Source organism: Eptatretus burgeri, chromosome 12, assembly GCF_056783735.1.
Source record: "Eptatretus burgeri isolate ZD-2024b chromosome 12, Ebu_testis_v1, whole genome shotgun sequence".
NCBI classification, from domain to species: domain Eukaryota; kingdom Metazoa; phylum Chordata; class Myxini; order Myxiniformes; family Myxinidae; genus Eptatretus; species Eptatretus burgeri.
Genome location: NC_140972.1, coordinates 66,759,228 through 66,786,472, shown reverse-complemented (window position 1 = coordinate 66,786,472; position 27,245 = coordinate 66,759,228). Strand labels below are relative to the sequence as shown.

The 27,245-nt window shown below is 43.1% G+C and overlaps 1 protein-coding gene and 1 long non-coding RNA gene across 4 annotated transcripts in view; one reads left to right on the top strand and one right to left on the bottom strand.

Moving 5' to 3' along the window:
* The window catches only part of TRMT44 (tRNA methyltransferase 44 homolog), a 48,170-nt gene extending 23,003 nt beyond the window's left edge, over positions 1 to 25,167 (top strand). For all 3 annotated transcript variants that reach the window (XM_085848339.1, XM_085848340.1, XM_085848338.1), the window contains 5 exons: positions 7,658 to 7,764; positions 9,411 to 9,594; positions 15,288 to 15,972; positions 22,222 to 22,338; positions 23,145 to 25,167. In XM_085848339.1, the coding sequence (XP_085704465.1) occupies positions 7,658 to 7,764; positions 9,411 to 9,594; positions 15,288 to 15,972; positions 22,222 to 22,338; positions 23,145 to 23,359 (1,308 nt within the window). In that variant the 3' untranslated portion in view covers positions 23,360 to 25,167. The remainder of the gene's footprint in view (positions 1 to 7,657; positions 7,765 to 9,410; positions 9,595 to 15,287; positions 15,973 to 22,221; positions 22,339 to 23,144) is intronic.
* On the bottom strand, positions 24,330 to 26,221 carry LOC147015813 (uncharacterized). The gene is made up of 2 exons (XR_015049864.1): positions 25,806 to 26,221; positions 24,330 to 25,716 (listed from the first exon to the last, which is right to left on the bottom strand). It is a non-coding gene; the product is annotated as an uncharacterized LOC147015813 (long non-coding RNA).
* Positions 26,222 to 27,245: the final 1,024 nt, after the last annotated feature.

Sequence of the window (27,245 nt, the reverse complement as noted above, 5' to 3'; positions counted from 1 at the left end):
CCAACACTCTCAGACACACACTCAACAAAGTAAACCCAATTGTGAAAGGGACTTTTGCAGCCAGGGAGGGGGGAGGTTACAGTTTCTCAGTACCTGAGCGTTTCGGGGGAGGGATGCTCCGTGGTGTGGCACCCGACAATGGTTGAGTTGTTCGGCCACAACCGTACGTGTGGAGATCGTGTCTGCAGGAGGGGCTCGAGTGGAGAAGAGCGGAGTCCAAAGGGGGGGGGGGCGAGAGATGAGCAGCAGGCAAGACCAGGCAAGAGGCCGTTTGTCGAGGTCATGAGGTCGGAGATAAGTGGCAGGAACACTCACTCTCAATGACTCCTTCTCTCCTTCAATTCTCCTTACTCCTTCTCAATACTCAAAAACCTCTCTCAATTCTTCATCCAACCAACTTGCAATTCTCTTCTCAACCAACCTGCAATTCTCTACTGAACTCTCCCAACTCTCTTCCCAACTCTTCCAATTCTCTTCCCAACTAACAAACTACACGGAGGTCCGCACTTTTTAGAACCCCGAGGTCGGGGAGGAGCCTTGCCAAAACCTGACGTCATGGTCCACCTTTCTGAGTGGCGTTTCAGCCAGAGGCCGGCCTGGCCCGCCCACGTCTGGCCTTGAAGATGGTTGGCGGTGTAGCTTATCATGTGTGTCCAGCCGAACGTCAGGATTTTGCCTCTGAAAACGAGTCACTGGGTAGACGGTGGTACGCTGTGGCCAGTGAAACGAGGTTAGCAAGCGAGATGAAAGCACTCACTGTGGATTGTCACGCTGTGGTAAGCGAGACGAGGGTAGCAAGCAAGGAAAATTTACCTCAGCAGTGAAAAGAGGAAGAGTGGGAAGTGGAATGGAGGGGAAAATGATTTATTAATCCTTACTAATAGCCCATCGCAACGCACCCCCTTGCTTTCCCACTAAACAAAAGGTAGGGACCTAACTACACGTATATTAATGGAATAACTGACTCGGGACAACTGTATGTTGTATGCATACGGTTCATAGAACCGTAACAATATCACCGATGTGGGATACAAAATTGCAAAGCAATTCTTGCTCTTGGTACTTGTGCTGTAATGGCAGACTTTTTGACCCCCACCCCATCTCTTCTCTGCCCATGTTCTGCATGCCTTGGTCCCTCCTCTTAATCCCCTATCCTCAACCTTCCTTCCCATTTCTTCTCATTGTCCTTTTTCTTTTTTTCCCACTGCACTGCTTTTTCCCAGCTTCTCTTCCTTTTCTCAATTGGACACCCCCCACCTTTTCCTTTCACATGTACATCATAAATACATGAGCCAAAGGTAGTTCTTTCTTATTTTATTTTATTTTCATCTCTCTATAATTCCAGGTTGTGTGTGTGTGTGTGTGTGTGTGTGTGAGACGGACCGCTGTTTCTCGACAACCACTGGTCCGATCTAATTGAAACTTGCCAGGTATATTGCCTGGGGACATTAATCGGACAAGTGCTTCCCAAGTTATGGCCATTTATTTACCAACCAATGACAGGACACGTTGCTGCGTGGGCATGGCTGATGGGGAAGAGAACCTCAGCTGTGTTCCCCATTACGGGTTACAACGTACGGACTTCCGGAAAGTGATGACTTCGTGTATTCAAATACTTTCTCGATTTCTTATGTGCATTTATAGATAAACACAATGCCCCAATCCAGTCGTCGTTTATGAGAGTGAAGGAATGGCCCGTGTGTTGTTTGAAAGTTTTTTTGGGGGGGAGGAGGGTATTTATTTTTTTCTCTTCTGTTTGTGTTTTTCCTTGCGATGACATTGTGAAAAGGCAAAATACGTTGGCGCTAATTGAATAATTGGCCATTAAAACTAAACTGCGAATAATCATAACTGCGATATGCGAACTTCCAGGCTACGCACGAACGGGCACGCGAGAGCGAAGGAACGGCCTGTGTGGTGGTTGTTTCTGGCTCGCGGTTTGAAAGTTGTTTTTTTTTCTGCACATACAGCCACGCACATACGGGCACGTACTCGTCAATTACAATTTTGGTATGTTGACGAATCAAATGAATACAACAGAAGGCATAATACAAAATATGTCAGGATGTCTTGACCAGTTACCTTGCTTTTCCAAGGGATAATCTCAAAGCATGTAGATCTGGAGCTTGTCTCGAAACATGTCCTTTGGAAAAGACCTCACTCTGCACCCAACACATTCGAAGATATTCTGTGGAACTTGTCAAATGAAAAATGTGTTGTTTTTTGTTTGTTTGTTTATATACATTGTCGAGGCTCGTGGAGGATCTAGAACACAGAACAGAGCGAAAAAGAACAGTAGAATAAGAAGGGGGGGCACACAAATCGCTGGGTTAAGGGACAAAATAGAGGGACATTTGGAGAAATATTTGATGTCGGGAAGAATGTGGTTTGTGGGGGGGGTGTGAACAAGATGAACACAGCCGCAAACCCTCAATCACAGCAGTGGAAGGAAAAATGGAAACCAAGAAAGGGGTGGGTTTCGTGGGGGGGGTGGGGAGGGAGGCTTAATGGGGGTAGCAAAGATCATGGTTGGTGATAGAATATCTGGGGTGATGGTGAAGAGCTGCCTTGAAGCCCTGGTGGGTACAATGAGATTGAAGCAATTGAAGAATTTGCTTTGATGTAAACATACTTTACTCAACCTTGTTCAGCTTGTATGTATTATTTGGCATTTTCAAAGCCTCCAAGACTGGTTTTGATTTTGAGGTATGATACAAACCACATGCAGCATTCTTTTTTTTTTCTTCTTCTTCTTTTGTATCCACAGTCAAGCTCGTGGAAGAGCGAGAACAGAGAACGGATAATGACATAACACAAGTAACAGAAGTAGAAGAGGGACATGCCAGCAGCAGAGCAGAGGGAGAAAATAGATTGAGACAGACTTGGGGGGAACTCAAGGGGTGGACAAGATGGATACAGGAGCAAAATTGTATTGTTGAGGTTGGGGGGGGGGGTGAGGAGGAGTGAGGGTGGTTTAACGGGTGCAGAAAAGATCATGTTTTTGGATGGGGGATGATTTGAGATAGTGGTGAACAGCTTTCTTGAAGACCTGGAGGGAAGAATGAGATTGAATAAAGTCTGGAAGTTGGTTCCACAGGTGGGAAAAATGAGGAACAAATGAGTGGAGGTGAGCAGTGATTCTTGATGTTGGGAGTTTTACCAAAAGGGGGTTGCTGGTGGACCTTAAGCACCCTGTGGAGATATGGTGGGGGGGGGGGGACATATCTCAGGCAGAGCAGGGAGGGCGAGGCCTAAGAGGAGACTGTAGAAGACAGAAAGACCACCGACCTGCCTGCATTGAGAGAGTGAGAGACCAAAAGATTTAGCCTTATCACAGGAGATACCAATGATCTTAAATGCCTTGGTTTCCACAGCATGAAACCAAAAAAGGAGTGAGGTGGGAGCACCAGCCCAGAGGGGAGAGCAGTTCTCCATCTGGCTGCAGACAAAAACTTTGTTTGTGGTTTGGAGCTCAGGTGTGCCAAGGAAGGACTTTGCATGATTAGTGTAGCAGCATAGCAAACCTGTTGTGCATTTTGTGATACAACCACCAAATTTGGCACAAATGTACATTAATATGTTGCGAACATTTTCAGATATTGGGCCACTTGAAATTCTCTCTTTATGTCCGCCATATTGGATTTCAAAATGGCCACCACTTGAAATCTACATTTGCTATTATCTCTGGACGTAATGCAGCTATTGACTTGATTCTGGTATCTAAATGTATGTTTTTGGGGGCACGGAATCCAATGGTACCATTTCAACTTAATATTATCTATCACAGTCTGTTATATAATTTTATTTGGAAATTATCGAGGCAAATATTGGATTCGACACAATACTTTGAAAAGAATATCTTAGTTCTGTAAATGTCTTAGGTATAATACTGACATGCTGCATGGTCTAGTATTTGAGGCTAGGTGTACTGGTATCTGAGGCTAGGTATATACGGTACTGAAGATACGTGTACATAAACAGTGTAATGTTAACAAGTTCAGCATTGCCACAAGTACATGTATGTTGTTGACTCGTCGTCATGTGCAGTCCCCTTCACACACACAGAGGGCTGTGCACTGAAGGGCAGCCTTTTGCACTTGCAGCGCCTCACACACCCTTTCTTGCACTTGCAAGAAACCAGCTCAATGCAGCTGTGAGCTGCCTCAGTTAGCCTGGTCCAGTAAGGTGTGTACTGTCCTTCTCCAGTCCTTGACCAACCCCAGTTGGTTGGTGGAGGGAGCTCTGGTGCTGGCAGCAATATCTGACCCCACATATGTCCACCTTAATACACTGCCCTCTTGACATGTTCCTCCAGAGCTGCCTTTGTTGAAGGGATGAGCTGCACATTGTTCTTCCTTGCGAAGAGTTTCCTCCTGGCCTTGTCAATGTCTGTGCATTTGCTGGTTCGATCATACAACAGGATCACGAACCTCTCGATGATGCGCATTGCATCGTCTGGTATGTCACGAGGTGCAGAGGACAGCAGCAGCAGCGCCTCAGTGAGTTCTGGCAGTACCGTCCAGACTGTCCACGCAGTCTTCTTGCCATGTCTATGAAAACTAGACACAGTGTCGCATCCAGTTAGATCGTGGAACATTGGCAGTGCACGAGCCTTCTCTCGTCCCAATCCAGCTGCTATTTCATGTGCTGCTCGGTGTCGGAAACTCTGGCCTGTTCCGAATGCCAGCCACAGTTTGTCTTCTGGTTGCAACTCCTGTGCCAGGGACGCTGCCAGCACCACAACATCGGTGTCTACAGTCCGGATGAGTATTGCATGGTGTCCATGCTGGACTGCATGAGATGCATGCAGCAACATCCGACTGTCAGCTTCTTCATGGTTACATGGGGCGAGTGAGGTCAGATCTGGCAGTAGTGGCTTGCTGAGTACTGCCTCTCCATCAGTAATGACGAGTTGCTTGTCCTCCTGGTCAAACCATTCCATGAGAGCTGCTGAGAGGAACCTGAACAGCTCGGTCTTGTTGCTGTCCACTCGTAGGAAGTTCTGCCAGTTTCGTGGTATGGCTGCGGCAGCCACCACACGTCTCCGCACACTTTGTCCCCGCTTTGCACGTGTACTACCTTTCAGTGAATCAGCAAGGTAAGTATCCCAGACCAGATCCAGGCTTGACACGGTTTGCAGCTTCGTGGACATATATGGGATGAAGATCTGTTGTGCATACTCTTCAAAGGTCTTTGATGCAAAAGATGGCTTCAAGGGTCTAGGAAAAGGGGATTATGCATGTTTGGTATTTATTGACAATATGAATGTAATGTTACATAAAATATGCATATGAAAAACACAAATGAATGGGTCACTTTGTTTCCTAATGGGATATGAATTTATATTTTAGACTGCCAGTATATATGAGCTTGTCTGAGTTGTTACTTGTGATTTAGTATAGTTTTTATTTATTTATTTATATTTACAGAAGAAGACATTCTTTTCAAAGTATTGTGTTGAATCCAATATTTGCCTTGATAATTTCCAAATAAAATTATATAACAGACTGTGATAGATAATATGAAGTTGAAAATGGTACCATTGGATTCCTTGCCACCAAAAACATACATTTAGATACCAGAATCAAGTCAATAGCTGCATTACGTCCAGAGATGAGAGCAAATGTAGATTTCAAGTGGCGGTCATTTTGAAATCCAATATGGCGGACATGAAGAGAGAATTTCAAGTGGCCCAATATCTGAAAATGTTCGCAAGATATTAATGTACATTTGTGCCAAATTTGGTACTTGTATCACAAAATGCACAATTCTTTTGAATATTTGGGCTAAGCCGCCCCACGAGATGGAGAATGCCCAGTCGGCGACTGGCTTTGGAGGCCAGCTTGGAAATGTGGCTTTCCCAGGAAAGATCATGGCAGATGGTGAGACCCAGAAGCTTGAATGAAAGGAATACCAGGGACCTGGTACCAATGGGACCTGAAAGGAACACCAGAGACCTGGCACCAAAGATTCCTCACACATAGGCCTCCTTATCCACCTATTCAGTGTCCCTTGAGAGACAAAATTCTTCTTCGCCCTCCGGTGAGTTCCAAGACATCCACCGGCATCGTCAAGGATGTTGGTCGTGAAACCGCTCCACAACTCTTCAGGATTCCCCAAAGCACCCAGACCCCCCAAATCCTGACTCAGTCTGTTCGCAAACTCCTCAGCTGCCCTCTCATCCTTGAGCTTGCCAACCCCCAGCCCAGACTGGGTTCGTACCTTCTTCCCGATTTAAGCTGCAACTTCAGAGTTGCTACCACAAGCCTGTGATCGGTATTGAGGAACTGAGCACTCCGGTAGACCCTGCAGTTCTGGATCATCCTTCGGCGACCATCAACGAGGATATGGTCAACCTCCTTTGCCACACCACCAGCGTTGGAATACCAAGACCAACGATGAGCCTGTGAGCACTGAAACCATGTACCGGCTACCCTAAGTCCATGACTTCTTGCAAAGTCAAGGAACTTAGTGCTATTCTGGTTCACAGTTCCAGACCCATGGGGACAAACACATGTCTCATAACCATCCCTATCAGTTCCAGTTGATACATTGAAATCCCGCAAGACTAGAAGAGTATCTCACCTGGGGCACTGATCAACCACAGACTCGAATATGGCATAGAATGCGTCCTTCACGGTGAGATCACTCGCGTCAGTAAGAGCACATAGAGACCAGGGAATTGACACCCAAGGAGTGACTAATCCTTCGTCTCACAATACGCTTGTTGATTGGTGTTACCTCAATTATCCTTGGAGTCAGTTTATTGGACACAGCTACAGCAACTCCTTGGGCATGGTAACCATCAGAGCGACCAGACCAATAGTAGGTGTAACCACCCGCCATGATCTCGCCACTATCCGGTCTCTGAACCTCAGAGAATGCTGCAATACCGATGTCCAAACGCTTGAGCTCAGATGATAACAGACAGGTGATCATCCTCTATTATGGATAGGATCTTCCAGGCAACCACCTGAAGAGACTGCCTCAGGTTAACCCAAGGAGATGCCGTCTGGCGGACGACACTTCAGCACCACACCTACACACACTACCGCAATCTGACCTGGGAAGGTTACCCCATGGTTTTCCTCCTATCAAAGAGTGGGGTGTCCCGAAGGCTTAAGCCCCAATCCCGTCATCCGTTGAGCTGCCCTGAGAAGAGCAGCTGAACAGGAGGTACTCCCACGGAGTGGGTTTTCAATTTTATTTGCATTTTTCTTGTGTTTTGCGGAGGCTGGAGTGCAAATCTTGCCACCAACCTCCTAAAATAATGTAACCCAACTGCAGGAGGACGTCCGCAGACACAGTTGGGCACTAGATATGGATGGCCGTCACAAGGAGCTCCTCCGCCCTTTGACAGGTTTTGCTTTTAATCCTGCTGGGTGTCCATATCATACACCCTCTTCACCAAGAAACCTGGTGGGGAAGACGGTTTAGTCGCCAACAATCCGACCATGAAACAGGTTATGAACAGGTTTACATGGTACCTGAAGCAAGTCACAGATCTAATCTGGCCTGACCTGACTAAAATGTATCCATCGTTGAATAATATTGCAGCTTTTTGACAAAGCAACAAATCTGAAATCTGTAAAACATCTACACATCACTTCTCCCACCCCCCCCCACCACCCACCCTCCCTGATGGTCTCTACCACAGGAATGCACCATCACTCCTGGAGATGGGTCTTTGTTTCCAGAGGCAGACTGGCTGATAGGAAACCACTCAGATGAGCTTACACCTTGGATCCCTGTCATTGCAGCCAGGTAATTTTAATTGAAAGCCATACCTCTCATTAATCTCACTCCTGAAGGTGAAAATGTATTTTATCAGCCTGAACTAAAAGTGCAAAAAGCTGCTGGTGTGTGTGTGTGTGTGTGTGTGTGTGTGTGTGTGTGTGTGTGTGTGTGTGTGTGTGTGTGTGTGTGTGTGTGTGTGTGTGTGTGTGTGTGTGTGTGTGTGTGTCTGTGTGTGTGTGTGTGTGTGTGTGTGTGTGTGTGTGTGTGTGTGTGTGTGTGTGAGAGAGAGAGATACTAGTCTATTAATTACGCACTATTGGAATGTACCTTTTAGATTGCTCAGACCCCTTTAAACTTTAAGACCCTTTAACACCCAAAAGACCCAGATGACCCAAAAGTCCGTGAGGACCCAAAAGTCACAAATGTTCCTGAGGACCCAAAAGACCGCAAAAAAACCCACAGACTGTAGATCCTATAGACTCTTTAAGACTCGACTACACTACAAAGAAATCCGTTGAAATCCTGATGTTTTAAATGTACGTCATGTTAAGGTATACATAGCAGCTTAATACGTCCTTCGACCATGGAATGGCATTTTAATCACAAAATGTATAACAAAAACAATAACATTGCAACAAAGTATATATTAATTAACACTAATAATATTTACAACAATAATAAGAATGGTACTATCATATGGCAATAATAATACGAAACATGTAGTAATCCCCACGTTGGCCCCAAGCGCATCTAGGCTTAGTGAAAGAGAAGATAATGCTCAAGCAGGACAGCAGGCGGGTATGCACTGGCATCAGTTAACGCGTAGCGTTCACTTAACACGTAGTGTAATTCCACTAGCAAGTTTCAATGCGTCGTACGAAGATTGTCACGAACGGGCAAAGGCACAGGAGGTTCTTGACTGCTCCCTTTAATACAACTGAAACTGCAGACACAAATAAAGGAATATATCATTATGTGCTTGCGAAGTCACAAAGGTAATCAAACATAAACAGATCAAAGGTTGAACAGTACAAATCATAATGGAATGAAATGGTTAAATCATGTTTTTATCACTGTCGTCATAATACGACAATCATCTGCCATTAGAACATAATTACCCTCTTTACTACGAGTATGATCCCGTGGTGGGTGAAAACAAGAAATAGTTGTTATATGTATTACTATAACTCAGGAAAGATCGAAATAGGGTCGAGGTTTGCCTGTCTTGAGCAGTAGCTTCTCCATATTGTCTCATTTGTTGCTCCCCTGAGTCACAATTTCTGCCTCATCCTCCTCCTCCTACGATGAAACTTTGCCCACCTGGGTGGTTTTGTACATCTTGTGTAGTTGTTCCATCATCACAGCTCTGTTCATATGTACACTTCAAACCACGAAGGCAATATGCACGAAACAACCTGACTCACCAAGTCAGGTTGACATACATGTCAATAAAATCATGATGATGATCATTACAAATATACTTCCATTTTTATGCTCAAATGTTTGTCACCCAACTGAGCCATAAACAACCCTATGCTTTTCAGTAATGCTTCTGAGAAAGTTTTCATGGTGTGTATAATTTTTACAAATGTACATGCTTAAGGTTATCACCCCCTCTCCCTGCCCCTTCTTTGTCTTGCTCTTCTGTTTTATTTTCTTATTTCCTCCCGCAGATCATCCCATTCCTGTAAATACTTTGTGCTTCCTTGCTGTTACCATGACTTCACTGGCAAGTACATTCGAAGGCAAAGCAGCAATGGCCAGTATCGCGAGTACCTGGACTTCGTCGCAGAAGTTGGCACCATTTGTGGCTTTCACGTGGAAGAAGACACGATGCGCATCCCGTCTACGAAACGTGTATGCTATCGATGATGGGACAATTCGTGGGTTAGCTTGTATTTTTCATCACAATCATTGCAACATTGTACAGGAGTGTTGTTGCAAACTATTTCACGAAGACCTTTTTAATTTTTTTTATTTTTGGAAGTGCTGTTTAACGAGCTATAGGTAGTATGTGGGTCCACTGCAAACGATTTGCAATGTGAAAAACTGAGTGGAGATGGTGGACTAAATCCATTATGATACTATCCAAGGAAATAGCACCCAAATTCCACATCACATTTCTTTTTTACCCAAGAACATACAGGGCATTCCATGTCAAGTGTACACATTTTTCAGCGACATTTTGACACCGTCTCAGATTTCACTCTTTTTGTGCAAGTGTTTGTATCCACGGTAAAACATTGTGTCAATTTTCAGACCTGGGTGCCCATTTTAGGCCCCCGATTGACCCACAATCTTCCAGTGGCCATATCACAGGTTGTAGTGGTCCGATTTGGATGATCTTGGTATCAAAATGCTCGTAAAAGCAAGATCTTTCGAATCGCATAAAGTAAAATCACTCCAAAACAGTAATTCAAAAAGTTATAGTTTGGGGCGCCCTTTGACCTTGGCCCCCGCCCCCCCCCCCCAGCCAAACTGATGATCCCGATTTTTATTTTATTTTTTTTCGTGTGAGAATACCCCTTCATATACTCCAACACCTCAGCATAAATTAAAATGGGATCTCAATGGGTTCAAGTGTGATTATGGTTTTATTGTTCGGGGTCCACATATAACTAATTCTTGATTCGACATTGGGTGACGTTTGCCGTCATCGTTCCAATGACGTCACCTGCTGGCAGGCGACTTTATGTCTGAAATTGACAAACATCATCTCTGGACTATTATATATATATATATATATATATATATATATATATATATATATATATATATATATATATATATATATATATATATATATTGCATCATTTGCGAAAAATTATTCTGCCTATTGTGTCTATTGATTTTTTTTAAGTGCACATTTTTTGTAGAACCATCATAAAATTAAGTTATAAATGGGGTAATCTCAGTTTTTGCATATTTTGCAGTAAGCATGGTGACTGAAGATCGAAAGGAGTTCCGAAAATACTGTTGCGATCCGTTCAACTGCCATAAAACGAAACAACGAAAAGATCTTCGCAATGTGTGAAATGATATATTGATGAAATTTTCTTCAAAGGTGAAAAAAGATGACAGACTTTGTACTTCGTGCAGAAAAAAAACTTTCTCAGTTGTCACCAGAGCGTATTGAAGAATAATCTTCGACCAGTTCGAAATTATCATCAGAAGGTACTATCGAAGGCATTGCAGAATCTATTTCGACAGATGAGGATGAGGAGGTTTTTGAGCAAGAAGCAGAAGTTGACCTATTAAACCAGTCGTTATCGATGATAGGCGACAGCTCATTCGACAAACGAAAAGCGGAAAAGAACCCAGGGTACATTCCTGAAAAGTGATGTAAAGTGGAAGATTCTGTGCGAAAGAAATTAGAACTAGTTGCTGGACCAAGCACTGCGGAGAAAACACAAAATACAGCATCAAAATGTGATGAAAACTGCATGCCAGAGGTGATCAAAAGCCTGAAAGAAAAATACGTTGTTTCGAGCCGTTCAGAGCAAATACGTATGCTGACAATATTTGCTGGGAATATCAGCATCAGAGGGATGATGAGTGAATTCAGTTGCTCCCAAATGGCTGTGCAAGCCAAAAATTTAGAGAAAGAAAATGGTATGCGATCGTCTCCAAATCCCAAACAGGGTAAAATATTGCCTGACGAAGTGAAATCCGCCGCAACCGAATTTTACCGAAGTGATGAAGTCAGCCGAATAATGCTGGGAAAAAAGGACTTTGTGGTGGTCAGGAATGAACATGGAAAAGACAAAATTCAAAAGTGCCTGGTACTAAACAATCTCAAGGAACAGTTTCAGAAATTCAAAGAGAAGACCCCTGGCTTGAAAGTTGGATTCGTGAAGTTCGCCATGCTCCGTCCCTCGGAGTGTGTCCTGGCCGGTTCAGGCGGTACACACAGTGTACGTGTATGTACGATACATCAAAATGTGAAACTCATGTTTGGTTCCAAAATGCCACAGATAGCCGAACTTCCGAGCCATCATCATGTGATAGCACGCATAGTTTGTAACCCAGCACAACCGGCATGTTATTTTAGAACTTGTGAAAGTTGCCCATCAATTGAAGACTTCAAAACCGAGCTACTGAGTGCTTATGAACTAGAGGATGTTGATGAAATTCAGTTTAAACGGTGGACATCCACCGACAGATCTGAACTGAGCTCCATGGCCCTGCCTTTGGAAGAATTCATTAATCAATTCTGTGAACGTGCGGTGAAATTAGTGAGACACGACTTCATTGCCAAGGCCCAATCTCAGTTTCTGAAAAATAAGAAAGACGAAATTGGTGAAGGAGAATTTGTCATTATTGGAGACGTCTCAGAGAACTATTCGTTTGTCGTACAGGATGGGGCCCAAGGATTCCATTGGAACTGCTCTCAAGCGACGATTCACCCCTGGGTTTACTATTTCAAATCGGACGATGGCAAATTAAACCACGATTCGTTCACGATTATATCAGAATGCAATACTTACGACGTTGTCTCAGTCCACCTCTTCCAAAGAATGCTCATTCAACACTTGAAATCTAGCTTTGGAAATGTAAAGAAACTTTACTATTTCTCAGACGGTTGCGCTGGCCAATATAAGAATTGCAAAGCCTTCATAAACCTATGTCGTCACAAATCAGAGTATGGTATTGATGCAGAATGGCATTTTTTGCCACAAGTCATGGCAAGGGCCCTTCAGATGGCGTGGGAGGTACAGTCAAACGAGAAGCAACATGTGAGAGCCTGCGTAGACCTTACGACAGTCAAATTATTTCTCCAAAATATATTTTCGCCTTTGCTGAAAATGATTTGAATGAAATGAAGTTCGGTTACGGGACCCAAGAGGCATATGACGAGGAAGAACGAAATCTCGAAGAAAGGTTAAAAACGGCCAAAACCATAGCTGGAACTCAAAAACTTCATGCTTTCATTCCTATTTCTGAAACTGCTCTTCAAGTACGCGAATTCAACCTGAGCGAGGAACACCATATTGAGTCAGCTATTTCAAAATCTACACCAACTTTTAACGGGAAACTCTCAGGTTATGTCACAGTGCACTATGATGGAAAATGGTGGCTTGCCTGCATCATGGAAGCCTTTCAGGACACTCATGAAGTGAAAGTGAATTTTCTTCATCCAAACGGGCCCACAAATAGTTTCTTTTTTCCTGACATTGAAGATCACTGCATGTTAGACATTTCTGATATACTTCTTTCCGTAGAACCAAAAGGTGCTACAGGTAGAACCTACACAATCAATAAAAAAGAAACACAGCTGTCAAATAAAACATTGGTTGACAAAAAATCTTGACTATAATATGCTCGGAAAAACTCTTACTCGTACTAGTATCGCTTCCAGTTCCTGCATGTGCATGTGGAAAATTTATGTACAATATACTGATATAGTGTATTGGAAATCTTGTGTTCAAATATTGTGCTATGTATTGTGGCGTATTGTGTGTCCAGCACCCGAGTCCCCCAACATAAATCTTTGCCATGCGTGAACCCATTGGGATCCCATTTTCATTTATGCTGAGGTGTTGGAGTATATGAAGGGGTATTCTCACACGAAAAAATCGGGACCATCAGTTTGGCTGGGGAGCAGGGGCCCAAGGTCAAAGGGCGCCCCAAACGATAACTTTTTGAATTACTGTTTCGGAGTGATTTTACTTTATGCGATTCGAAAGAGCTCACTTTTACGAGCATTTTGATACCAAGATCAGCCAAATCTGACCACTACAACCTGCGATATTGCCTCTGAAAGATTATGGGGCAGCTGGAGGCACCCAAATTTGGGGGGCCCCTAAAATGGGCCCACAGATCTAAAAGTTGGTATTTTGAGTTTTTTCACCCAAGTGAATAAATGACCAACATATGAGGAGAAAATGAGGTATTAGTGTCGGGAGGGTGTGTACACTTGACATGGAATGCCCCATACACGTCTTCCTCATTAACAACTAAATCTATGATAAGGAAATAGTTTGGCACAAAAATAAATCCAAAATAGTATTGTAATCGGCTCCGTCTCGTCCGTCCGTCTGTCCCACTATGTACTAAACGGTTGTTTTGGTATTCACCAAATTTGGTCGTTACGATCACCACATGGCAAGATGGTGCAAAGGCAGGGATCAATGCAAGGTGCAAGGGCCGAAAAATGCAATTATGGGCACATTTTAAAATTAAGCTTTGTAAATGCAATCAACATTGGGAAAGGCATGAAATATGGAACTTTTTTGGGGGGAGGGGGATTTGACCTCCGGTTCATGACTCAGGGTGTGGCGACTTTGGGTCACAGGGGTCAAAACAAGTTTTTTTTATTTTTATTTTTATTTTTATTTTTTCAAACTCAAAATTTGATATTGGGTCATTCCAGGTGGCACGTTTTGCCATCTTTCAACTTTGCTTGAGATTGGAAGCAATGGGATTTGTGACGGCATATCATTGATTTCGCTCGAGTTAGATGTACAGGTAGTGGACAATAAATGGAAACACCAATGTAAAGTCACTTAATAGAGCATTGGGCCACCATATGCGGCCAGTATGGCCTGTATGCACCGTGGCATAGAGTCCACCAGCATCTGTAATTCTGCAGGAGGGATGCGGCACCATTCTTCAACAAGGTTAATCGACTCACTACTGTTTGATGGAGGTGGAAAATGCTGCCTCAGGCATCATACAAGTATCTCCCATAATGCTCGATTGGGTTCAGATCTGGTGACTGAGAAGGCCATGACATATTGAAACAGAAGACCAAGAAGTAACCCAAAGAAGTAAAGAGCAAAGATGGAGTCATCAGGAGGAACCGAGATAACATTCGAGTTTCAGCCGCCACTCCACTGCCTTCAAACTCATCTAGGCGCAGCCAAGTAAACCTTACAGAAAAAATTCTGCAAGAATTCACTTCTCCTTCGAGAGATAGATTACAAAAGAGAGGAATAAAGAGTAAAAGAAATGAAAGAAGAAAAAGGAAGAATTAGAATGAATAAAGAGGATTATGAAAAAAAAAATTGATATGGATAACATAGCATCATTTATGGATAACATCATTGTCATGCCTATCAAACCATTGGGTGACCACACGTGCTCTGTGGATGGGAACATTGGGGGCGTGGGGGGGGGGGTGGTCTCTTGCAGCCATGCTAGTCATAATTGTAGGCAACCAGGCCTGTGCAGCATTTTTATTCATGACCCAAAGCATCCTTGGATGTTATTTGCTTAATTAACACATGGGCCACACCTGTGTGGAAGCCGTTGCTTGGTGTCCCTCGTTTACCCAGGTGTCCCTCGTTTACTCAGGTGTTGCCGGTTTTTTTTTTGTCCACTACCTCTATGTTTGTTTTGAAATCTGCTTTTTATCTTGTATGTAATACATGTAATCACCATTTTTGAAACTTATGTTGAGATAATGGGTGCCATTCATAGCCAAAGACGGCAATGCACATTGGACATGCAAATATCTGGACGTGTAATTTTGTTGATGGTGGAAGAGCTGTTGTTTGAACTTGCGACCGTTTTCGTTTCTGAAATGACAATTTCATATTTTCTTGCAGGTTTGTCAAATCGGTCGTCAGAGAAATTACACAGAGGATGAAGAAGAGGAAATGGAACAACGGCGCTCACAGTACATCGAGTATCGAGCTGGATCTCCTTCATCACGTCATTGTGCTAAGAAGGAAGATTCAGGCTTGACACAAGGAACTGAGCTGTATACTCATGCACAACAGTATAGCAGCAAATCCTTGGAATTGGATGAAACTCCAATGGAGATGGCAAGGGCACATCTTGTGCAAGACTCTCCCTTTGGGAAACCTAAGGTCATTGATGATTGTGGTAACAGGAAGTATTTGTCACCATTGCAGTCAGAGAAGGAAGAGGAGACTATTAATAGGATCTCAATAGATTCTAACTGCAAAGATGAGAAAAATAGAGAAGAAGAAACTAATGGACAACCTGCTGAGATAACAGGAAAACCAGAGTTTAATTATTTGTGGATTCTGCAGACAAAACATCCCCTTCCTGGAAATAAATCATCAACATGTTCTTGGGCTGGAAGTTTTCGACCGAGAGAGAAAGAGGAGAGGGTGAGAAACTGTACTCGATTGCCAGCCAGGCTGACTGAGCAAGTTGTTGCAAAAGTCTTTGAAGCTTTACTCGTGGCTCCAAATCCAACAAACAAGAATCAAGAGAACAAAGAAATTTGTGAGGTTCACCCAGAAGAATCTTGGCAGCGTGGAGGTATGAATTAGTCTGATCTCGCCAGGGTCATTTTTTTTACTTATTTACTTTTAGCTCGCCTGTTCGAAGAACAGAGAGCTCGAGCGATACCCCTGGCGTGAGCGTGAAAATGTTAAAGTTTTTGGTGCAAGTTATTTTTTCCTTTCTAATGTTTTTATCTACCACACTAGTTTTTTTATACGCCCGCTATATATATCGGGGCGTATAATGTGATACCTGTCGTCCGTCCATCTTTCCGTCCGTCCATCCGTTCCTGTCCGCACTCTAACTCCCAAAGTTTTCAACTTTTCACGTTTCATATTTGGTACATAGGTACAGACTGTGAAGACGGTTTGTCGTGACGTGGTTGCCATGGCAACCAGGATGCTGTTTTCCATCCGTTCCTGTCCGCACTCTAACTCCCAAAGTTTTCAACTTTCACGTTTCATATTTGGTACATAGGTACAGACTGTGGAGACGGTGTGTCGCGACATACGTTCGTCATCTAAAGTGGTAGCCATGGCAACCAGGATGCTGTTTTCCATGTCGTAGCACAATTCTGTATATACCTTCTTGTTCGGGCATATATTGTGCTCACTTGCGCTCTTTTTACTGATTACAATATACAAATACATATATTGCTTTAAAATTATTTGGATCAGACTTCACTTCAATGCTTTATAAAAAAAATATTAATTTTTAAACTTGTCTTTTAAAAACGATAAATGTATAAACAGGCGAGCATTGGGTGGCTTTGACACCAACTCTGGTTTTGTATACACTTATACATGTGCACTTAAGTGGTATTGGCAGAATAGCCAAGAGGTATGTGCATTTGCCACTGTGCTGTCTGGTTTGGGTTTGAATGTCGACCAGCTATAAACTGTCATCTTGGTTTTTTGTATGTAGGGCAATTCAATGTATGTGCCTTCCTTTGGTTGGACATTAAACTGAGCCTCACATCTGCCAGCATTAATTGTTAAATGTTAAGGATCCCCCACTGTCCTCCGTGAAGAGTAGGCGAGCTATTACCGGCACCGTGAACAAATTCCAAATTCCTGCACACTCAGTTAAGTATCCTGCGTTGTTGTAGTGACCCAGCTAGGATTGTAATCTTCGCCAATAAATATTTTGGCAGCACAGATCGCTTGTGTAGAGCATGGAACATGATGATTTTGAATATCTTTAAGCTCATGGAATAACAAGGTAACAGAAGGCAAAAGAGCGATGTCCTGACATTGGGGCACAGGTGGATGCAACATGAATGGGATGTATGAACAGGATACAGACAGTCCTCGACTTGCATGAGGGTTCCGTTCCTGGGACCTTTACGTTAGTTGATTTTTGTGCAAGTTCAATGTCATAGGTAAAATATGGAAAAAAACGATAAGGATTAGATAATTAATTTACCATTTACATGTACATTACGAACATAACTCGGGGGGTGGGGGGGGTGCTGAAAGGCAGAGTAGAGAGGCCGAAGGACGGGCCCACTCTCCGGACATTGATGCGTGTAGAACCTTTGAAGGAGATGGGCATAGAAAGATTGAGATATTCGAAGATTTGCAGCTTGAAGGGTTACGGACTCTGCTTGGGGATCGATTATTATTACTATTATTATTTGCATTAACACGAGTCACCTCTCATCCTTCTCTCTTTGAGCGCTTCTCTCTGTCAATCCTTTCGCTTCGCCCACTCACTTTCCTTCTTTCACTATCCTTTGTGCTTTGCTGATTCATTTCTTGTTATACCATTCGTCTTCGTGATTCATTCATTCTTGCAAATTACGTCTCCATCCTATCGCTCCCTAACTTATTTCTTTGCCTTGCCTGCCTTCAATTTGACATTCCGCTCCCCATGTCTGATTGCTCCATTGCTGGAGACATATTAAATACATTCCGCGAGGGACGTCACTGCTCCACGAGGTAACACCAGTGCCGTGGCTGTGTGAGGAGCAGGAGGGGAGCGAGTGTCGAGGGTCACAGTTTCAGTCGGGATATGGGAGCCAGAGTCAACAAGTGTGAGGTGTGCATGGGGTCCGTCCTGACCTTCTGCGCATGCGACAGCAAGTAGTGCCAAACTGGGCTGTATGTAAAGAATTGAAGAATGTCGATTTTTTTTCTTTTATTTTAATGGGTGCTTACGTGTTGAGAATGAAGCATGAGAATGGGGTTCGAATCCGGGTGTCGGAAAATAAGGTGTGACTGGGTGTTTGAGAATGGATGTTCAAAAACAGAGTTGGAAAATGAAGGTTTTGGAATGAGGAAGAGAACCATGGTGAAGATTCTACCTGCAATTGTTGATCCCGTAATGGGCGCTTATAGATGCCGCACTTTCATCTCAAGCCAACCGATCTAACAACTCTATCTTTTCACAACGTCATAACCTTTTTTGCGTTTTTGTCCATCACTTAACATTTGGGTGCTATTAAAGGCAGTGCATAAGAAACGACACGATGCTCGTAATGGGAGACAATCGTACATGCATGGGATGCAAACAATGACTCCTCTCAGCTCAAAAATTGCGATTGGTTGAAATTAAATCCCGCAATAACAAAATTGGAACACAATAGTTTGCCGGCAATTGGTTGAAACCTGCAATATTAGAACCCATGATATTTGCGGGTTTGCTGCATAAAGTTTTTGACATCTCTCAATGGTAAAGAATAACTTTAAAAATTTAAAACTTCTCGGATCCGGATATGGATCTTCACCAAAATCGAACCACTTTTCCCTTATCACACACCATACCTGTCCAATAAGTTTCGTTTGAATCCATCCATAACTTTTTAAGATATCCTGCTTCCAGACAAACTGGGGTGAAAACCTCCATCCGTTCACCTTCAGAGGCAGAGGTAGAAATAGCAGAAAAACTGAAGATCTTCTACAATGGTGTGAGGTATAAACTGGCTCGGTGCAATACAAGAAAAGGCAAGGAAGACCCAGAAGAACCTCAACAAGGCAAGACGAGCGATTGAAGTTCCTCAGTTTACGTGATCGAACAAATCAAGTCAGTCGCTGACAAATTAAATGAGAGGCCTGAACATTAACAGATCCTCCAGAACTGTGCGCAGAAAGCTGATTGCAGCAGGTCTCCACAGCAGAACTTCAGAAAAGAAGCCACTGCTGAGCCCAAAGAACAAGGTGAAAAGACTGAAATTTGCAAGGCAAAACCAAATTGGGCGACTGAACAATGGAATTGGGTACTCTGATCTAATGAATCTAAATTTGAACTTGTTGGATCGAAGAGATGCCATTTCATATTCTGAAGAACTGGAGAATTTTACGACACACAATGTTTGCAGCTTACTGTTAAACACGGGGAAGGCTCTGTGACTGTCTGGGGGGGTTATACATCAGCTTTTGGTGTTGGAAAGCCTGTTAAAATCAATGGGACACTAACAAAAGAGTACAAGCAGATACTGCAGTTCCTATTGGAAATCCTTTAATCGGAAGAGGATTCATTTTCCAACAAGGTAATGATCCAAAACACAATTCCAATATCGTAAAACGGTATTTTCAGAACAAGATTACAGCTGGTGTGCTCCAAGTGTTGGAATGGTTACTCCAGAGTTTGGACATGAGTCCCATCGAGGCCATATGGGATTACCTGGAAACAAAATAACAACAGGAACCCAACTAACCTTACAGAACTGTGAAATGTACTCCAGGATATTTGGCACAATATTCCTATGAGAGTGTTTCAGTTGTATACAGGAAGCATGGGTAAAAGAGTGATGACACTCAAGAAGGCAAAGGGTGAACACACAAAGTATTGACTGGTACTACAAAATGACTGTTCTTATTTACTTAAGCAGTTTGTTTCACACACATTTATATCAGCTGTAAAGTGCACTATCCTTTTAAATGCTGAGTGACAAGCAAGGAAGTAGCACATAGTACCATTTTTTAAGTCTTTGGTATGACTTGGTCAGGGTTAGAACCACTGTCCTCCAGACTCAGAGTGGATGCTGACATAACCATTATGCCACCGACCCTACAGGTGAAAGTATGTGGACATTGATCTGGTGTCCTATTTTTTTTTTTATTTTGCAGGGGTCATAGGCAGGGCCGTCTTGACAGCGTTGTCGACCTTGGGCAAAGCAATGGACGGGCCCCTACCTTTCCACCCACTGAAATGAAAACCAAAACTTTCAGTAAAAGTAAACATATAATTAATTGGTAAAGCAAGAATCAACACAAATGTTGACTAACACAAACGTTTAAACATATTATTAAATTGCTAGAGCAAGAATTAATCAACACAAACATTTGCGACATTTCTGTGCAGAGAATTGTATAGGTATGCTTCATTTCTGCTCAAGGAATTGTCCACCTGGAAAGAATTAAACTCTGTTCGACAAAGCTACTTATATAAAATAATTTAGTTGTGGCGCGCTCTGTTCACAGGGCCCCGAAAATCCTCTGGCCCTGGGGAACTGCCCAGTGTGCCCATGCGTTAAGACGGCTCTGGTCATAGGTCAAAATTGGTCATTAAATTAATGTTTTTGGCCTGCTGAGTATTTAAAACATTCCAGATAATATTTAAAACATTCCAGATAATATTTGGCACAAAAATACCTTTCCTCTTGAAATCCAGTATATTCTTTCGCTTTTATTTGTGTGCAATATAGTGGATGGACAGTGGGAAGGGGTGGAGCCACATTGCATTCTATGATTGCCTTAACTTCTATATTGTCATTTAATTTCTTATTATTATTATTCCTCTCCTTACATTTAATTTAATATAATGTCTGCTATTCTTTTTACTTATTTATTTTTACCCCTGATTATAGGGCTTGTATTAAAGTGTTTCAAAAGTTATAGGACAGTGTTTGTGACATACAAAAACATTCTTGTGCTTGTTATATTCCATCTGTAATATTACAGACGAGCAGGGACCCATGAAACATCCATGTCATGTAAAATGTGACTTCAAGTCTGTAACGCCCACCAACCTCACAAACCCGTCTTCAATATCCTCCTCCCAACCCAAAGGCTTCAAACCTCTCCCCACTCTAACCCTTCAAACCCCCTCCTGCCTCCCTCCACCACAACTCCTCAATCTCCCCCACCACCAAAAGTCCTTAACTCCCACCCACCCCCCAAAGCTTCAACCTACCCCTCCCATCCCTGTCCAGTCTTTGCTCTGCCCCTCTCCTCCCAACCCCAACTCTCTGTCCTCCACTCCCCCCCCCTCCCATTGATGAAAGCAAAAGGGAATTCCCACATCGATCATTATGTATTTCATTACCTCATCGAAACACTGGAATATTTAGCTCTTTCCCCTCCCCTATCATGCTATCACCGACTTCACAGAAACCACCATCTAAACAGCAACAGCATGGTTCCTACATGTCATGGCCCATCATGGTTACCTGTCAAACACACAATCCCATGAGATTTGTGGAAACCCCATAGAATTGAAACTCTCAGGTGACCATGAGCAGCCTAATTGTGCCAATAAACAACCCTAGACCAATTGTCTTCTTCCTGATGCGTATATATATATACACACCGTTAAAAAGAAATAACGATGGATGTTCTCTTTCACAATCTCACGAGATTCCTGTAACTCCTTGGCAAGACCTTTATAATGACATGGGTTTTATGGTACCGAGTCCTTTAAGAGAAAATAGTCGGAAATAATAGCAAGGACCCGCAGAACCTCCATGGTAAAAGCCCTTGCTCAAGAGAATGCCAGAGTTATTTGGGTGGTGTATGGGCAACACAACGCTATCTTGCTCACTCCCTGAAATACAAAAAATAACCCGGGGTTGAAGCAAGAACATGCCCACTGCCTATGTGCATATACAATGCATTGTGCTTACATAGTTTGGATAGGTTCCAATTGCACTGGCCCATAAGCTAATACCAGAGGCCTGAAGCCTGAGGCCTATATTTACTGTGGCCTTCACAAGGCCTGTGACGTGATGCCTATCGGCTCCAACCTTTTCGATATTTGATGATCCTTTGTTCATTTTACACTGAAGGGAAAACTTATAGGGAGGTCGTGGCGATTGTGAATATGACAACTCCAAAGATGTCTTTGGCTTCACATGTCACCAAAATGACGGCCATATAATTTTTTTCTGGTTACAATTGTGGGTGGAGTCAGACCAGTTGTCCAACCAATGGGTGGAAAGGAGCATGACACACGGACTGATGTACCCACACTCATATTATTACATAGATGATTACTGATCATCACAACTTCTCTTTGGTCCATGTTATGTATGGTAGGGCTTTTCTCATTGCTCTGTATTTACAGGCAGCCTAACTTTGGGTGAAGTTGCCAACTTGCTGGATGGTGAAATGTTGAAACAACTGAAGTGTGAGTTTGGAGGACTTCAAACACTTCTAAGGAATAAGCATCAAGTCTTTGAAGGTTCGTGATGTTTGCCGCATTAATCAAATTTGCTGAGAAACTGAGCTTCGAAAAAAAGAATACCTTTAGGATCACGCATTCCGTATCCGCCATAATGATATACATGTTATCACAATTTTTTTTTACAAGTTACATTTGGGTGATGTGTTGGTTTAGTGCGTTGTTAACACTTGTACACTTGTGATTTAATATGGAACAAATTGTTTGTTATATTTCACTGTCTTGTGAATGTTGAGGGAAGATGTTGATTCACAAAGTTGAATTGAGTAGAACAGTGACGAGTTGTAATATTGTCGTTAAACTTTACACCGTGTCGAAAGATCATGAAAGCTCAGCAAATTTCCCATTACTTCCAGATATTGAACGATCTATTAATTATGGGTAGTTTGTCAAGGGAGGGGCTTTTGTGATTGTTCTTGCTCCATGTATATATAAGTGCTAAGGCAGAGTGTGAGGAGAGAGAAGGGGAGAAGAAAAGTCAGTCATCCATTGCTCTGTTGTGCACAATGCTGTTTCAGGGTGCTTCATGCATCACTTTTGCTTTATCTTTTAAATATACGTGAGATTCGACTGCACACACTTGCCCGTTGGACATCGATCTGGTAAATAACTTTGGGTTTTGTGATGCATGCCATTTTGTGATGTTGATCATCTTGGATTAAGCAGTCATTTATTTTGTAGAAATAGCGGCTTCAGGGTTCTTATGCTGTACTTGCATATCTCTTTTACTGTATATCTCTATCTTTTCATATCTTTTCATGTCCATCATCTCTCTATCTCAATCAAAATGGTGATGTGCCTGACAGTTTTGAGGGGAGTGGTCCGCTTGCGAGACTGGAGGCAACACTTGCGAGATCATCCAGTGAAGGAGGCCAGGATAAAATGTGCTTCCTGCGATCGCCGCAAAAGTCGGCCCTGTTGGTTCCACTTGCATCACCCTCAGGGTTGTCCATTGCAGACCTCTCAGTGTCCATTTGCACATGGAGATGCTGATCGTCAGCAAATTGCTCATGATTCATGAAGACTTCATATGGGGCAAATTTGCTGCATGTCACTATTTACTGGTTGACTGCTTTGATGCACCAGTCATACCCACTTCCTCGCAAGGATTTGTTTTCAAAATTTGCATTGTTTCTCCACCCTCCGTACCCCCCTCTCTCACTATTCCATATGCCATGTGCACAGGTGAAAAACATAAGTCGTCTCCCCATCCTCCTTTGACAATAATCCTCTTAGAAGGACCATGTGACTAATTTAATTTTGATCGATGACACTTGGTCAATAATCCTGTTGTAATAAGTTAATTTTGACTCTCCACAACAAACAGTGGATTTTTCTGTTATCAAAGTAAGTAAAACTCCTTTTTAATCAGTTCAATATGTGCTTTTGTTGCCAAACATGAACTGCAGACCAAGTCACAAGGTGATATGGAATTTTATTTTTGGACAGTTATGATATCATTGTGGGGACATGCCAGCCAAATGGCTGAGATGCACCAAGCCGGATTAAGGTCCTATTTGCTCCGACACCAAGCTCAAATTGGAATGCCCACGGCCGATCGGGAAGTGCGCTGGACTCCTCTCCACATTGGAGGTCACGATTCAAAATGAAGATGCGAGCAGTCACCTCTGTTCAGTGGGAGAGTTTAATTTTATGGACCGTTACATGCTCAACTAGAATATCCTCTCAAAAGATTTATCGTCCAAATTGGCTATTCTCTTAGGCCGAAGCGATCAATTGTAGCCCGAACAAATGCAGACATCCAGTGAATTTAAAATGGGGATTGTTGAGAAAAGGAGTGCAGACCATTATTACAATAGAGTAACAGGTATAATACATGAAATACATGCCCCAGGGAATTGAACGGATGGAAACCTTAATCATCGAACTTCAGGCCTCGATCAAACGATGGAAGTGGACAATAGAGAATGGGATGAGACAAAGGAATACTGTGCTGTGGCCCGTTTGGGTGCTGCAAGTCCACGAGGGTTTGCACTCTGGAGGTGGACCAACGTGGGAGGCAGGCAGGAAATGGTGGTCATGCTGGCCGACGTGGAACAGACCCAGAGGTGTACCATGGGGTAGATGAGGAAAGGATGATGGGAATATCACTGCAGTCTCCTTCTCCAGAATTTTTATTTATGAACTCCACTCTTGTTTGAATAATCCCACTTTCTATTAATGCCCCGTTCGCTCTGCTCTCATTGGCTATTCAGGCATCACTCAAACCGAAACCCCACCCCTCAGTGTAGAGGCCTATGTAATTCCGTGGGCTCCAGATGATAATTTTCGGCACCATATAGTTTTTCATTATTATGGATTCTATGAGTCAGAAAAATCATGGTGCCAATTTTTTTGAGCATTTCAAATATTATTTTCAAGCAGATACGTGAACTACCCCTGAATCGCACTTTTTTCAATGATAATTTACCAACTTTTTTTGTTTCTGCTTTAAACCTGGGCATGTAATATATCAAACTGAGCAGAATTCAGCATAGAATATGATAATAATATCAATAATGACATTGAACATAACCATAGTGACTTATCTGAATTTTTGTTAATTTCAGATGCTGTGCAGCCTATATTAAATAAATTACTGCAACGTCACCAAGATAATTAATTTTTCTAAACATTATGACATGCTACAATTCTACATACAATGTATGTTAATTTTTTTTGCCTTTCAGGTCATCTATGATAATAGCAGAAGTGGTCAAGGGTTCAGACTAAAAGACTGATGTAGTTGTAGATTAACCTCCAAGCTTTGTGGGTGAAGGAACTTATGTCAAGTGGACATTGAAATAAACTGTTCTCAAGTTATCGTTATGGATGAATCATCCCCAAGTCCTTCCAGTTCCAGCACAAAAGCATCAAGTTGCACGACATCTTTGGCAGGTTTGAATATATGCTGCATTTGCAAAGCATCTGGAAAACTCATAAAACACCCAAGACCAGAATCATATCAGCTGTTTATCCAGAGTGTGAATACCCGGTCGCTCTATGGGGATAAGTACATATCCATCCAAGAAGAGCTTGGTGATGTGACGGCAAATGGACTATCACAGAAAGGTGTCACATGGCATCTCGAATGCTATAAAATTGCAGTGCACAATATTCATATTGAGCGGCTGAAAAACATATGAAGCTGCACTGGAAGCAGGCGAAGTACCGAAACCAACGGAAGTTGGACGACCAGAAAGGATGAACCTCAAAACACAACCACCACCACATGAGAACCCATCATCAACAGAACGTTACATGCGATCTGGTGCCAAACAATACAATAAAAACAACTGCTTCTTCTGTGATGGATCTTCAGAGAAAGGAGCACTCCACCAGATCAGTGAGTTCAACACCGGGAACAGCTCCGAAAGGCTGTTGAGTACAGCAATAACCAGCAGTGGAAAGTAAATCTGAGTGCTGCAATCGATCCAAATGATGTCAATGCGATTGATATCAAATACCATCTGTATTATTGGGTGAAGCACGTTCAGCGAACTCAGATACAGCAGGAGAGAGCAGACGACGAAGCAGTAATAACCAAGGTTTCGGCAGACATTGAATTATACTTGATGAGCAGCCTGCTGAAATCAGGATCTATCCTGGACATTGGTGAGGTAGAAGCAGCTTATCAAAATATCCTTAGAGTCCCACGAGGTCCCAGGGTCGTTCGCGCATGCGCAGAACGCATCACGACTTCCAGAGGTCGTTCGCGCATGCGCAGAATGCACCACGAGGTCCGGGGGTCATTCGCACATGCGAAGAACGCACCACGAATTCTGAGGGTCGTTTGCGCATGCGCAGAACGCACCACGATTTCCGGCGGAATTGAACGCTAACGACTCCCGGACCTCGTGGTGCGTTCTGCGCATGCACGAATGACCCCCGGACCTCGTGGTGCATTCTGCGCATGCGCCAATGACCCCCCGGAACTCGTGGTGCGTTCTGCGCATGCGCGAAGGACCGCCAATGGTTCACATGGTACGCATATATCAAGGAGAAGTTTGAAGCATAAGCTTGTATAAAATATTGATGATGTTGAGTTCTGCCGCAATACGCATATGAATGAACCAGCTCGGATGTACATGTCTTGAACAAAAAGAGCCGCAATTGACAACATGGACGAGGCAGCTGGCGATGCGAGCAGCAACATGAAAGCAGTCTTCGAAAGTGCCAAGGTAATAAGAAGGGACATCGCTGAAGCTCTAAGCAGCTGTGGAAATTTCAACGTTCCCTGTTAGATGAAAATCAAGTTCCCAAATCGCTGGAGGCATTCATCCGCTGGATCCTAATAGGGCCAATGTTAACACTCGAGTAAACACAAAGAGAGCATAGCATTCAACTCGTAACATGGAACATAGCACAAACTATGTTTGCATACAATTCTGATCGTCAGGTGTCCTATGTGCCAAAGCATGAGGAAGCAGGCTTTCGACATCACAATAAGAATCCACTCGTAGTTGGAATTGGTCTGAAAGTTCATCAAGCCACTCGGAGTAAGACCGAGGTGAACATTCTTCATAAGTTTGGGTACTCCATCAACTATGAGCGTGTCCTTCGCATAGAGACACAACTTGCCCATGCAGTGCTGAAGCGTGCTGCACAGAACAATGGTCTGTATATTCCTGAAACGCTTGTGAAGGGAAGATTCCTCTTCTTTGTAATCGACAACGTCGATTTCGCCGAAGATACACCAGATGGAAAGGGGACATTACATGCCACTGCCACTGCTGTTTTCCAGTTCCATGACACAAACAAAACCAACACCTAAAACGCAATCGCCATAGAGCAACTGTGTACTGAGCGATCCCTTTCTAGTCTGGCACCAACAGAACCACAGCTCCTTCCATGTAGTATCAATAGTCAACACAAGCCCACATCCAACGTAAAGTATGCAGAATTCA